At 44.0% G+C, this 14,982-nt stretch overlaps 1 protein-coding gene across 1 annotated transcript in view; it reads right to left on the bottom strand.

Annotated features, from left to right (window-relative positions):
• Positions 1-14,982, bottom strand: part of LNPK (lunapark, ER junction formation factor) — a 48,820-nt gene that overhangs the window by 13,780 nt on the left and 20,058 nt on the right. Inside the window, exons 6-8 of the mRNA XM_056861191.1 lie at positions 13,691-13,774; positions 13,559-13,610; positions 10,748-10,966 (exon numbers count right to left, since the gene is read on the bottom strand). Of these exons, the coding sequence (XP_056717169.1) occupies positions 10,748-10,966; positions 13,559-13,610; positions 13,691-13,774 (355 nt within the window). The remainder of the gene's footprint in view (positions 1-10,747; positions 10,967-13,558; positions 13,611-13,690; positions 13,775-14,982) is intronic.

Below are 14,982 nucleotides of genomic sequence, written 5' to 3' on the forward strand. Positions count from 1 at the left end.
CTCTTCCCTCTTGTATGAACAGAAATTTGCTTCACTGGGTTTCTTCCGCCAGCAGAAGAGGGGACAACATTGCCTCGCTGCAGTGTCCAGAGCTGCACAGCCTCTTTGACGTAGAGGCGCCTGCCAAATCCCAGCACCAGCTTTTCAGGGGTTACAGGGGGCTGCTGAGGGAAAGGGGAGGCAAGACAGATCTGCTTCCACGATCACTTGCATGCTCTCAATTTGTAGGATCCAACCCGACGACCTTCACTTGAAAGAAGGTCTACTGAAATCAGCACTACACATTTCTGAGTAACTGCTTTTAAGGACTGGAACGTCACTGACCAAACTGTTGTTGTTTTTTAAAAGGAAACAAAGTACTGAGCAGATCTTATCAAGCCACTAGTTTTCAAACTAAAATATTTTCAACGTTATCTAACACACACACAATTTTTTTTGGGGGGGGGATCTCCATTTGAAACAACCTTTGTCTCCACAGGAAAACAGAGAAGCTTGAAACGTGAGACCGTGTGTTACAAGAATCTCTTCAATTTGGCACACTAACAGCTCTCAAACCATGCATCTTATTCCTCATGCTGATATGGACAACAGTAATTAATATGAACATCAAAGCAATCATTGTGGGCAGACTGGCCATTTTTGCAAAACTTGGCAAACTCTCAACTACCTGCTGGTTATTAATTTTTAGACATATGGAAGCTCTGTGGTAATACATGTTAAATTGATTCTCCTCGACAAAGTATAATGTAATGAAAAAATGAATTATCTTTTCCAGTTTAAAGATAATTAAGTGAAGTCAAATGCACTTCGACTGACGTTTCTCACAAGCTAGAAAAAAAAATTATATACCGGGAAACTTGTATTACTTTTATATGATATTGTTTGTGTTTATAGCTACACTTGAGATATCTTGTTGTGGAATACCATAATTCTGATACCAACTATAACTTCCAATATTGTCATGAAAGACCTATTTCATTGTATAGCACAGAAATGAGAGCTGATACTGTTTTCTACGTATTTTATTAAAACGGTCACATTTGGCCACTGACCATTAATTCATTTTTCTTTATAAAAAAAATTGCTATTAGTGGATGAATTTCAATTACAGGGTAAGTGCTCAGTAAAACTGAAAGGCCTGGAGTTTAATTTCCACCACCACCCTAAATTTTATAGTCTCTTGAACACAACTGCTCCATGTGGACTGACCATTTTTCAAAAAAGGGGGAAAAAAGCCATCACCCCACCCTTAAACTAATTAGGAATGTGGCAATTATCCCCTCACTTGTAAGTTTCGTGTCCTGCTGCTGTGCGAATTACAATTCACGGAATACATAGAAGTCTTCTAGTACCTTGCTTGGGCGCATCTAGGGGCCTGCTCTTCCCCAGGCCCTTGGAGCCCAGCTACCCACAACATAAGCAGCACTGAACATGACACACTAGATACAGTGCTTGTAAGTGAGGCACTGTGCACGTACCGTGTTTCCCCGAAAATAAGACACTGTCTTATATTTATTTTTCCTCAAGAAGACACACTATGGCTTATTTTCAGGGGATGTCTTATTTTTATTAAGTATGGTACTTAATAAAATAAAATAAAATTTAAAAAAATTAATAAAATAAAATAAAGGACCGCCTCTGCTCAGCTGGGCTCCTCCCGGTCTTCACGCAGTCCCGTCGGGACCATGTCTTATTTTCGGGGTATGGCTTATATTGCGCAAATGCTTTGAAATGCTGCTACGGCTTATTTTATGGGTATGTCTTATTTTCGGGGAAACAGGGTATGTGGGTGCTTACTATACTCTGCAGCAGCCTGGCAGAGTAAGGGTGTGTTCGGGACTTGTATGGTCTGTCAGGAGTGTCATGATTCATTCCTGTACAGAACATCTTCACACCACACTCTCTGCTTGGAAAGCAGAATTTCACTCATGCAACAGAGCTGTCCCACTGCCACTATATTGCTGCAGCCCTTTCCATCTCCTGAAAAAACCACTCCTGAAGGTCTACAGAAGAAATTATGATGCGGCTTGGAAGTTGAAGCTGGAGGGGGAAATCACTTTTGAGGTGTCTGGCTATATAGACTCCATCCTCTGACCCTATATTCTCAACACCCCAGGTTACTTATGGACCTCAGCAGCCTTCTTGAGAAAACTGAAGTCCACTGATAGTCTCTCAGAAAATTTAGACTTGGCAACCATGGATGCTGAGTCTCTACATAGCAATGTGTCCCATAAAGATGGACTATAACCCACCAGTATAAACACCACCTGCCAAGTTAAATACTCACCTAATGGTGGACTGACTAACAAAATCTTAATTCAAAGAGGCGTTAAACAAGGGTGTGTTTTAGCTCCCCTACTTTTTAATATTTTTCTTTCTGATCTAGTGCAGTCATTGGGTTCAGTTAATGGTCACCCACCTAAATGAGGGTCCCAATCTTTACCTCTACTTCTTTATGCAGACGATACCGTCATTCTTTCTTTCACCAAAGTAGGCCTCCAATGATATCTAGATGCTTTTAATAATTATTGCCATTCGAATTTACTTTCTATTAACTCCTCCAAATCAAAAGTAGTGGTATTTTCCAAAAAATGGCCCTTATACAAATGGCATATTGGGAAGGATTAAATCGAACAAGTTAAAAGCTATAAGTATTTGGGAATTATCTATAACTATAATCTCAACTGGTCTATACATCGACATAATACTATTAAAGCCACCAGGATTTCCTTAAATCAAGTCAAGCAATTTTTCTACGCGAAGGGGAATCAGTGTGTTCCTGCAGTGATCAAAATCCTGAATTTGAAAATATTCCCCCAACTTCTGTTTGGTGTTCCCTTATGGCTAAGAACTCTTAATCAAGAAGTGGAGAACATCCAAGCCATATTTCTTAGACAAATATTGAGGATACCTACATGTGTTTCATATTTTACAATTTGTCTTGAAACCAGGCAAAACTTGATTGCCACCAAAGCCTGGATTCAAACAATAAGATATTGGCTCAAATTATATTTTCAAACTGAGCCAGGTTCCCTTTTATATCTTTTGAAAAGTGAACTTCATTATTTCTCAAGGGACATATTGATTAGATCTAGACTCTGCCAAATTGGAATTGATTTAGATAATCTTGCTCTGGCCAATGAATCTTACATCTTCAAAAGAATCAAGCAACGTCTCCTTGATGTAGAATTGCTGAATTTTAACCCAGCCCTTCCCCCCATCTGTTGTCCTGCGGCCCTAGGCCTTAATAATGGATCGGGTAAAATGGCTAGGTATCTAGATAACCTAGAGATACCTTCACAATACCGCGTTTTCTATTAGCTAGGGTTAACGCATTCCCATCTAGGATGCTCTTAGGCCGATACCTTCAGATCCCTAGACATGAACGCTTATGCACATGTGGTTTAAATTTGTTGGATACAATTGACCACATCCTTTTAGATTGCCCCTTCTATGTGACTCTGTGGGATAAACTGCTATTTACTTTGCTCCAGTACAAGAGATACACGAGTAATGAAGTGAAATGCAAATTTCTCTTGAGTGATCATGATCCTAAAATTACGGCTACTGTGGCTGAATTTCTTACAGGAGTTCTTAAAGAACAAGAAAAGTTTTATTAACTCGACTTGTAACTTATATGTATTGCCCTTTGGAGGTACGTTGTTGTTTTATCTCTGTCTTTTGGTATGCCAATAAAGGTTAATGAAATGAAATGAATGACTATAGCCCTCCAGGAACATTATTCCACATAATACCACAGCAAACCTGGTTACCAAACTTTGTGTATTTGTCCTCATCAATAACTAGATTACATTTCATAACAGTCTATACCAGGGGTCAGCAAACTGTGGCTCGCGAGCAGCATGCGGCTCTTTGGCCCATTGAGTGCGGCTCTCCGAACTTGGTTCGGAGCCCCTGCTCTCGTGCCCGCTCGGCCGGCAGCTGGGCTGCAGAGCCGGTGAGCCTGAGAGAGAGAGAGAGAGAGCCAGCGTGAGAGAGCAGGCGAGCTGGCGCGTTGTCTCTCCCCCCCCCCCGCCGCGGAGAATGGCCGGGTCCCCCTTTCCCTTTCCCCCCAGCTGGGGAGGGGGCTTCGCCACTGCAAGAATCCCCTGAGTATCCGGGGGGGGGGGGAGAGAGAGAATGTCGGCGGCAACCGCTGGCTCCGGGTCCTTGGTGAAGATGGTTTCTGCGCGGCCGAGAAGTCGGAGATGGGGAGGGGGAGGGAGGGGGCGCTTTTGTGTTGCAAAGGCAAGAGCTGGTGGGACTTGGTGGTTTGCTTTCCAAAGGGGGGGTTAAAAATAAGGGCGGCCCAGCGAGGTGCAGTTTGGACCCCCTCCCACCCCTGGCCCTGGCTTTGTAGCGGTGCAGAGGCCCTTTCTTCGCAGAGCTGCTGGCCCGGGTTGCAAAAGGCATGCGTGTGGGGTGGCAACCCGCAGGGGGCCCAGCAGCCTGGGGGGGAGGGAGGAGGAGAGGGTGGGCGGAAGGGAAGCGGCTCCCGAGGCGGGAGGGGATGGGGAGGGGTCTGGCAGTGGCAAGGGCTGGTCTGCCCCCTCGGGGGGGCTGCGTTTCCTGTCCCCCTCTGCTGGGTGCACGGAGTCCCGGGGTCCCTTTGCAGCCCTGCTCAACGCCTGGTTGGCTGAAGCCTGCCGGGGGTGGGTGTGAGATCTGGCTGAAACCTGTGATCCTGGGGGGGCTCTCTCTTCCCGGCGAGGCTGCGCAAGGGCCAGGCTGTGAGGCTCATTGTTTGGGACCAGTGCGCCTCGGATGGGGCCGGAACCTGGCACTGCCAGCCCACGCCGGCTTCTGCCGCGGCGACGGACGGGTCGGCCTTCGGGGTGTCACAGGGCGCTTCGTCGGGTAGGTAGAACTCCGTGGCGGGGCGGCCCTTCGTGGGTCGCACAGGCTTAAGAGAGCCGGAGCGGCAGGGTGGTGAAAGTGTGGGGGCCAGGAGCAAGGAGACCCCCAGGTTGAGGCTCTGCTTTCCTAGTGAAGGGGGGGGGGGCGACCGCATGCTCAGTCTACCTCGCAGGGTTGTGGGGATACAATGGAAGAGGAGAAGGATGTAAGCCAAATGCCCCCCCCCCGGTTGGGGAGCGAAGCCTGTTTTAAATAAATAAATTAAAATAAATGTGGAAGGAGTCAGGGATACCAACCTGTGAGTTGTTTTTGAAAAGCTACATAGAAAAGCAGACTGTCTGTACATTGTACAACTTTTTGGAGTGCTTCTCTGTTGGAGAGAGGAGGACCTCTCTGCATTCCAGAATTAAGATTCTTTAAATACTTTATGGAATTGAATGGGTATTGGAAAGATGGCACCACGAAGTAGGTTACCATATTTATATCTCCCGACTGGGGCTCAGAGCAGCTTTTCTAGAACATAGTTCTCCCTTCTTCTGTTTGCTCCCAACAGCAGCCCTGTGAGGTAGGCCAGGCCGAGAGCTTGTGACAGGCCCAAGGTCACCCAGCGAGCTTCCATGGTAGAAGTGGGGATTTGAACCCAGGTTGCCCAGGGCCCTAGTTTGCCACCCTTTTGCGTAAGGTGTGAAAAGGACGTGTGGTATTAGCGTACTTCAGGGGCCAGCCTTGGGTATGTGAAAGCATTTTTGGCTGCAGCAGCTGGACCCAATTCTGTTCCCTGTGCTTTGCTTTTGGGGATGATGGATGGGAGTTTGAAAACGCCTGCCTGTCGGTCGTCTGTTCTTCACTGAAATGGGAACATCAGTTCCATGAATTCGACTCCAAATGAAACTTGAAATGCCTTTTACTTTCTCGGTTAACTTTCTGCATCGTGCAGTTAGCTTTAGCTTTTGGACCGATGGGGAAGGGGAGGAGTTTGAGAACTGCTTGGGCCCTGTCACATTGGGTGCTTTCACACATGTGGAGTAGTGCACTTTCAATCCACTTCTAATGCACTTTGCAGCTGGATTTTACTGTGTGAAGTGGCAGAATCAACTTGCAAACAATCGTTAAGGCGCATTGGAAGTGGATTGAGAGTGCATTATTCAGGAAGTGTGAAAGCGCCCATCTTGTGTGTTTGTGCTGCAGTTGCTTTCTTGCTGTCCTTGGAGGGGAGGGGAAAATGGCTAAAAACATTTTTAAAAATGTGGGGAGGGGCCGTGGCTCAGTGGTAGAGCATCTGCTTGGCATACAGAAGGTCCCGGGTTTAATCCCTGGCATCTCCAGTTAAAAGGGACTAGGCAAGTAGGTGATGTGAAAGACCTCTGCCTGAGACCCTGGAGAGCCGCTGCCAGTCTGAGTAGACAATACTGACATGGATGGACCAAGGGTCTGATTCAGTAGAAGGCAGCTTCATATGTCCCTGTAGGGAAGAGGCACACTTTGGAGCCAGCAGGGGCTTGTCTGGTAAGTGGAGGGTGGCGGGAAAGCCCCAGGGCGCGGGGTGGGGCCCCCGACCCGGGAAACATGAAATGGTACAACTCGGGGTCGTCTGCTGAAGCTGGAGGGTGGGAGATTCAAAACTGATAAAAGGAAGTATTTCTTCACACAACGCGTGGTTAAATGGTGGGACTCCCTGCCCCAGGAGGTGGTGATGGCTGCCAACTTGGAGGGCTTTAAGAGGGGAGTGGACCTGTTCATGGAGGAGAGGGCTATCCATGGCTACTAATCAAAATGGATACTAGTCATGATACTTGCCTATTCTCTCCAGGATCAGGCCTATTATATCAGGTGCTATGGAACGCAGGCAGGACTATGATGCTGCACTGGTCTTGCTGGTGGGCTTCCTGGAGGCACCTGGTTGGCCACTGTGGGAACAGACTGCTGGACTTGAAGGGCCTTGGTCTGATCCAGCACGGCCTTTCTTATGTTCTCATGTGTTTACTGTGTCTGTGAATCTAGAGAAAAGTTTGCTCACATTGTTCACATTAAGTGTTTGTCAGTCATTGTCATGACTTAATTTTATGGATACCTTACTTACTTTTTTCTGTCCTCAGAGGCCATGTCTACCCACTGGCTTTCTTGGCGGTAGACCTGGACTCCGAGGAGGGGAAAAGGTCCTCCTTCAGAGGCCAGGTCTACCAATTGGCTTCTATGGGCCTCCGGAGGCCAGGTCTACTGCCAAGAAAGCCAATGGGTAGACCTGGCCTCCCAATGGGACTCAGCCGGAGGCCAGGTCTACCAATAGGCTTTTATGGTGGTAGATCAGGCCTCCAGACGAGGACTCCGGACGGGGAGGGGGAAATGGCAGGGACTTACAATTTAATTTTTATCAATAAATAAGATCACTATTAAGTATGATATCAAGTTTTATTCAGCGTACCTATAGTTTAATTAAGACTTAAAACTTTAATTAAAGTTGATTAAGTTAATAAACAGTGTACCTACCTATATAGTTTAAGTTTAAGAAATTTGGCTCTCAAAAGAAATCTCAATCATTGTACTGTTGATATTTGGCTCTTTTGACCAATGAGTTTGCCGACCCCTGGTCTATACCTTCAAATTAATGGCACACAGTATGCAAACATTTTTATGGCTGACTCAGAGCAGAGCTTCCTCAGCTCCTACCCAGTAGTACCATTCCTGTACTTAAGATTTATTGTTGCACTATCATTTGGACACATGGGAAGGAAACTCACAAGCGATTCCACCAGGATGTTAACAATTTTCACCCCAACATCAACCTCAGCTTGGACCTGCCCATACAACAGATATCTTTCCTGGACACAAGTGCAAAGATTTGCAATGGACACATAAGCAACACTCGATATCCAAAATCCACTGAACCCAAAACTTACCTACCTGTTACCAGCTACCCCCCAAAACATATAAAATAACCCACAGTGCAGTCAAGTATTACGTCACAACTGCATTTGCTCCAGTCCCTCAGACAGGGAATCTCATCTGGAGGATTTACTAAAAGCATTTCTTGGATTACAATACCCTCCCAGTCTAGTAAAGGAGCAGATTGTTGGCACCCAGAGCCAGCGTACTATAAGACAGACCCAAAAAAGGTAACAACAGAACACTACTGGTTGTCACCTGGAGCTCACAATTTAAGCCGCTTCAGCACATCATCAGTGACATACAGCTTCTCAAGGATAAGGTTCTTTCCCAGGCCTTGGGGATTAGGCCTTTCCTCAATAATCAGCTGCCCAATTTAAAACAGCTTCTTCCCTACAACCACGGACTATCTGACAGAGCCATAAAACCAGGAACCAAACTCTGAAACACACCTAGATGCCAACTTTGTCTCCCACACACACTCTGGTAATACTAGGGAATCTAACAACATCAGCCACCCCGTCTTGGGCTCATCCACTTGCACATCATCCCATTTAATATAGGCTGTCATGGGCCAACAATGGATACACGTGTCTGTCCCTATGTGAGAGAATCAATCAATTCAAATTTGACATAAGAAATTGCAATGTCCAGAAACCAGTAAGGGAACATTTTAATTTTTCTCGACATACTGCACATCTGAAAGTCACTATTCTATATATTAAAAAAACCTTCAAAGGAACTATACAACAACAAAGTGATGAATTAGAAATAATCAAGAAGTTAAATTCTAGCTCTCATCCTGGCAAAAACAGAGACTTCCATTTCTTTATTCAGTATAATTTCTAATAGCATAATAGGACTCACTTTTTTAGGAACTTTAACTGGCTCTGCTGAACACGTTGTAACAACTTTAACCCTTTAATGATGGCAGTTAATTTTCTTATGCTTCAGACTCCTCCTTTCTTCATTAGTTGCTGTTTATTCTACTTAATTACACTTTTATCTGCACCCCATGAGAGAAGCTGAAACCTCTGGACTCTCTCATCACCCATGACACCTTAACAACCTAATCTATTTCAGTCCTTTAAACAGAGAATCACACCTGAAAGATTTATGATGGGATTCACACCAAACCTCTCTCAGTCCCCAACACCCTTCTCTTTGGTAATTTTTGCTACAAAAATGGGGAATAGCATCTGAAGAAGTGAGCTACAACTCACAAAAGCTCATGCTGGAATAAATACAGTTCAAGGTGCCACTGGACTTCTGTTATATTTTGCTACACAACTAATCCACCTTCTTCCACCTGTGGTTAAATACTCCATTTATGTTGGCAGCCTGGGCCCAAACCACTACAGCATTGATTGCGTTCAATTATAACCTTAATTTGTATTGCTGTAAAATACAATTACAAGTTTGAACCTGCAGCTTGCGATACTTTATTAAGTATTTCACATGCTGAAAAGTAAAAGGCACAGAAGTATGAGAGGATCCTAAGCAAGTAATCACTCTGCATCAACATACTTGGCAGTACTAAGAGGTGACCCGAATAGTTACTACCCACAGATCACCTCACATGAACACACACACATGAAACTGCCTTCTACTAAAGCAGACCCTTGGTCCATCAAAGTCAGTATTGTCTACTCAGACTGGCAGCAGCTCTCCAGGGTCTCAGGTAGAGGTCTTTCAAATCACCTACTTGCCTAGTTCCCTTAACTGGAGATGCCAGGGAATGAACCTGGGACCTTCTGCATGCCAAGCAAATGCTCTACAAACTGAGCCACATTCCCTCCCCTAAGCTCTCCAGGGTCTCAGGTTGAGGTCTTTCACATCACCTGCTGCCTGATTCTTTTAACTGGAGATGCCAGGGATTGAACCTGGGACCTTCTGCATGCCAAGCAGATGCTCTACCATTTAGCCACAGCCCCTCCCCTGCCTCTAAACAGTAAGAGGTGGCTGAGTGGCCACAATTCCTTCTCTTCCACCCCAAACCCAAAGGCTGGTTTGCGATCCCAGGGGGAATCCCAAGCAGGTGACACTCAAGCAGTATAACACTCAAAGCAAACACAACCTGGGTAAAAGAGACAGTGGCTGGAGTGAATGGTGCTACCCCCCCCCCATCTCCCCACCCTGGCCCTTCCCATTCTCTGTTCCTCTTATCTGCTGCTTGGATGTGTTCTTCTCCATAGTAGCAGACAAGTGAACAAGGCATTGATCTGGGGAGAGGTGGACAGGAGGCACCGTGACACAATTGGCACCCTTTAATAATTTTTAATTACTGTCAGGGCACTCTTTATAGCTCGTTTCTGGGGCTAAAAATCAGCAAATACATCTGTAAAAACAGGAACTCAAGTTAGGAATGAAAAAAATATTAGGAAAGGTCTTCTAGTTTAGCTAACCATGTCAGCCGATGCAAACGGAAAGGTTAATGTTTCAAACAAGGTAACTGATGCTAAGCCCTGTTTATTAGCTTGCTACTTCAGAAAGTTCTGCTTCCTATAAGAAAAGACCTCTTTGGTTACGGAGTATTTTATGTTTTAATCTTTGCAGGACAAACTTTTGTTGTTGTTGCTGCTTAGAATGAACATTTAAATAAATGTCACTATACATGTTAGAAATATGCCCAGGGCTCCGTACGAAACATGAATATATTCTGAAAGTGTTTTCTTAGGTACCTGATTTATATAAGTCTAGAGCATGCCTCCACCAAGAACATAAAAAGGTATGCTATACTGTTGACTACAGAATCCCGCAAAGTTTTATTGCCATTTAAACAAAGAAGCCATAACAGTTAAATGAGCTCAGGCAATAGGTTTCAGTATCATAAGGTGCCAGCTGTAAAGAGTTATGGCTAATTGAATATGGAACTTCTGCTTAATCAGATAACTGCTCTTCTATTTCCAAACAAAATGCCATTTCCATACTGTCTGAAAACAGCCTGTTTTATTGGTAACCAGAGAAAACAATATAAACTGTAAACAACATTAAGTGCTCTGTTTACCCATTCCAGGCATTGAAGTGGCACGGGTTCCAGGATGTCTCAGCAACACGTTGGGCGGTGAAGCTGATGCAAGCGCCCTCTCTGGAGGTCCGCCAGGAGCTGAAGTCTCTCTCTGCAAGTCGGGAGATGCCAACCCGGGACCCATCATTTTTGGAGACCCCTGCTTTGGTGCAACTGGGGGGGACACACTCCCTCGCACTGGGGTCCGATGCCGAAGCTCTAACAGGAAATGCACATGTTACGCGTACCACATGATACATTATCTTAAAGGATGTTAAGAGAAGCAGCAAATCCAACTCAAGAAACTTCTTTTGCAAAGACTACAATGGAAAAATAGCCAAAAAGCAATAATATTCTAATAGTGCATAGACTAGAATACTGAGACACATTTTTATATTTTACCCATTATCTAGCTTTTAAATATATACAGAAGTACCTACTGCTTGAACAGCATTAACAAAGAAATAGTCTCAGCATTTTTCAACTAGCCTACAGAATGAGTTGCTTGAGCTGACCTACATTAAAATGTATGCAGCTCCTCTCCCTTTGAGGTTATGCATAATTTTTCAAGTAGTATCACACAATCAATATTCAAAGTGCTCCAGAAAGACACAGCCATTGTCCAGTGGCTTTCAAGCTATCCAGTGCCCAGTTCTATACGAAAAAAACTCCACACATTTTCAGGTCTTGTGAACTACCTCCCAATTCGTTAAAGACTTAATTGTTCTTTCCAACAGGAACATGTTGCAGTGGGATGATGAACATGCCACATTTAAGGAACACAACTGATTCACGGCTCGGCTTCTTTCGGAAAGAGCCGAACACCACTGTTCTGGGTATGTGCAAGAAAAATGGACATCTAGTTAGCAATGAGTTGTGTGTCATCTGAGTGGTTCAAGCCCAAAGGGAACTGGAGTCTTGTTAAATCCTTCTTACATACATAAAACTGCCTTTGACTCTGTGGGAATTTGCCATAGATAATGAGTACTGAAGTAGGCCTGAAGGTGCTATCAATATGCTGATGACGCTGCTCTGCTCTGACCTTGACCCTGGAGCTATTGCTGGTTGTGATTCAAGAACAGATACAAGTGACCCAATTGAAACCGACTCAAGACAAGACAAAGATAATGATTGTTTGGCAGGCTCCAACCTGAAGACTGTACATACACTGGACACTGATGAGTCAGGCCACACTGGTTGCCTAGATTCATAGACCTGCGAGTAGGTTATTGTAACTGGAATTTTCTGCTGGAAAAGCTGTGGCTCACATTCTCCTATTTAGCCCCAGTAATAATATTCATGCTTTTGCAACCATCCTAGCCTTGGCTACCACAGTGCAGCCGGGGGCTGTCTGAAGAAAACATTGCTGGTGCAGAACATAACAGTTGTCAACCAATGCTGTTGCGGTCTGTGAGTTTTCCAGAGCCCCCAGGACTCAACTCAGATCATCGATTTGAGCTGAGCCCCTACAATACTTTAGAAGGGGATTCTTATCACCAGCAAGCATGTATTACATTCAAATGGCAAGAATACACACCAGGACATTGTTGATTGCTATCCCCAGCACTAAGAACCCCCTTCCAAACTGAAATAATGCCCACCTTCTCTCTTTGGTTAGAAATATATAGAAGTCGTGCATTGCATGGATACATGCAATCTGCTGGAAACAAATGTAAATACAAACAAGATATTATCTTCCCTAACATTTGGCACCAACCTCTACCCCTTTTTGAAGTTCTTGTAGTATAATCTGTTCAGGGAGACAGTGTTAGGGGCCTTGTATTTCTAGTCCAAAGGGAGTAAAGGGACAACCAAAGCAACTCTTGTGGATGTAAAATCAATTGCAGTCACTAGTGCTATTTATTTAATTCAAACGTCCCGAATGTGACAGTGCAAACTTTGAAACTGATCTGAAAAGGTTGCGTCTTCTCACAGCCAGTCCCTACTGAAAGGGATCCCTCTGACTTCTCCTTGCCCCCCCCAAAAAAACAAAACAAAAGGACTACCTACAGATCAGCCAGCAAAGGAATGGGTAGGTCAGCAGAGTTACATTGACAGTAATCCACCACTCTGAAAAGTGCTAAGATGTATCTGGGAATCCATACTGGGACAGACATAACATCAAAACCACTTAGCAAGCATTTTAAGGGAACAGGATAGACCTTATGTTCTTCCCCTTAATCCAGTTCAAAATTGATACCCATGCACCCACTCTCTCCTTGGACACTACAGGCCCCACAAAAACTGTAGCAACAACAAAACCTACTACCCGATAGGGGGGCGGGGGAGAACCAACTACCCCATCTCACTTGGGAGAAAAATGGGCTGGTAGAGAGCTTCCACCGGTTCCTTTGGCCTGCAGTGGAGCTGCTGGATATGCTGCTACGGGGCTGCTTTGTTCTTGGATTTGAGACCAAGCAAGGCTGCAGCGCTGCAATACCACAGTGAACATCTGCCTACCAACTTGGTAGGTCCTCTATGCCTACTGGGAGAAGGGAAGCAATTGCTTGCTTCCTTCTGCCCGTTCCCTTTAGTCATCGCAAATTACTGCGGAGCCCCACTTGTAAAAGTGAACTGATGGATGGAAAACCATTATCCCGATCTGCCAAGCTACTGGCTCACTACTAAATAACCCACTTTAAAAGTCAGATAATGCCCCCATCTCACTTAAACTCAGTTCCTGTTTAGGAATGAGAGATCCCATTTATGACGGACCTGTGTCCTTAAATATTTCATTTATCATGGAGTGAAAATTAAATGGGGTAAATACAATTTTCTTCATGAAGAGCAGCAATTTTGCAGAGCTATTACCTTGGCCGGGTCTTGGAACTGCAGATGCTCCAGCAGATGGCGGTTCAACATCCTGTCAATTATAATAATATTACAAAGTGTTTTGCTCTATGGTATGCTTAGTCATAAATTAGTACAGAGATCAGATCCTACCTTTGCCTTCTTGGCTTCTGGATCAAACCTTTCAAGGATTAATTTAGCAGCCTTGTAAGTTTCTTTTTCCATTACTTCTTCAAGCTAGAAAAATAAAAGGTTTTATAGGTCAACACAGGCCTCTTTAGAATCTAATTTCAACGTTTTTCTTTAATGGCATACATTATGGTACAGAAACCCTGAAACAACCACACACAACTGTTGTGGCATTCCTCAGAAATGAATTCTTTTAAAAAAAAATCTAATCTCTAATGTGCTACTTGCACTTAACAGCTTTATTGCAAGGAAACACCAAACATTGCTAATTGTTTACATATAATGAGGAGAATAATTACATGCACCAACTTCAATAATGGAATGTGCAAAAATCTATCAGCCATCATTATTGGAAGTTATTAGACATGACAAGCAAATGACAGGCAATTCCTCAGATTTATTTCCTCATAGCACTTAATGCTATTAATTTAAAGAAGGTCGTTAGCCAAGTGCTTTACAGAATAAAGTCTCTGTGCCAATTAACTGCTGTCAGCATTGATTTTAGATTATTTATTAGCAGAAGCAATTAGCTGGCTGCAAATGCCACGAAAACTCACTAACTGGGAGAACAGCCATGGAATTTGCTCAAATGACTTTAAAGGCTAAAGCGCCAGTCTTTATGGCTGGATTCAAACTGCCTTTCAGGGGGGAGAAAATAGAACATGTTAAGAATTTAAATAAAAAATTTACTGAGTACTATGCATACTTTAGGGATTGTAATTAAAGCACTTCATTATTACAGCATTTTATTTACAATGCACTCAAGTGCCTTTATAGCTAATACATGGGCTTAATTAAAAAAGTAATCACTAGTAAAATATCATTTTAGCGGTTAATAGCCAGCATCAGAAGAAGTTTAACTGTGAATATTTGTGTTCTAAAGTTATGACAGATGACGAATATGTACAAGGGATATAAAGCACTTTGATGGGTTCCTTCTTCAGGTTTTTCTCACTGTTAACCCCCCCTTTTATTAATACAGTAGCTTCACACGCAAGTAGGTTGGAAGACTGAGGCCAGACAGGCACATCCTCTGACTTCCTCTATGCTTGCAGATGCTGCAGCACAAGAACCGCACGACAGAAATGCACAGAACAATATTTTTCTGCAGCGCATTGAATGGCTGAAAGGTTCATTTCTCATCTGCAGACTAACGATGCAACAAAGGGTACCGTCATCCAGAGATTTTAAAAGTGTAATTAAAAAAAAAATTCACTTAAAATCTAGCATTTTAGACCCTTCAAGAAGGGGATTTT

This window comes from Euleptes europaea, chromosome 15, assembly GCF_029931775.1.
Source record: "Euleptes europaea isolate rEulEur1 chromosome 15, rEulEur1.hap1, whole genome shotgun sequence".
NCBI classification, from domain to species: domain Eukaryota; kingdom Metazoa; phylum Chordata; class Lepidosauria; order Squamata; family Sphaerodactylidae; genus Euleptes; species Euleptes europaea.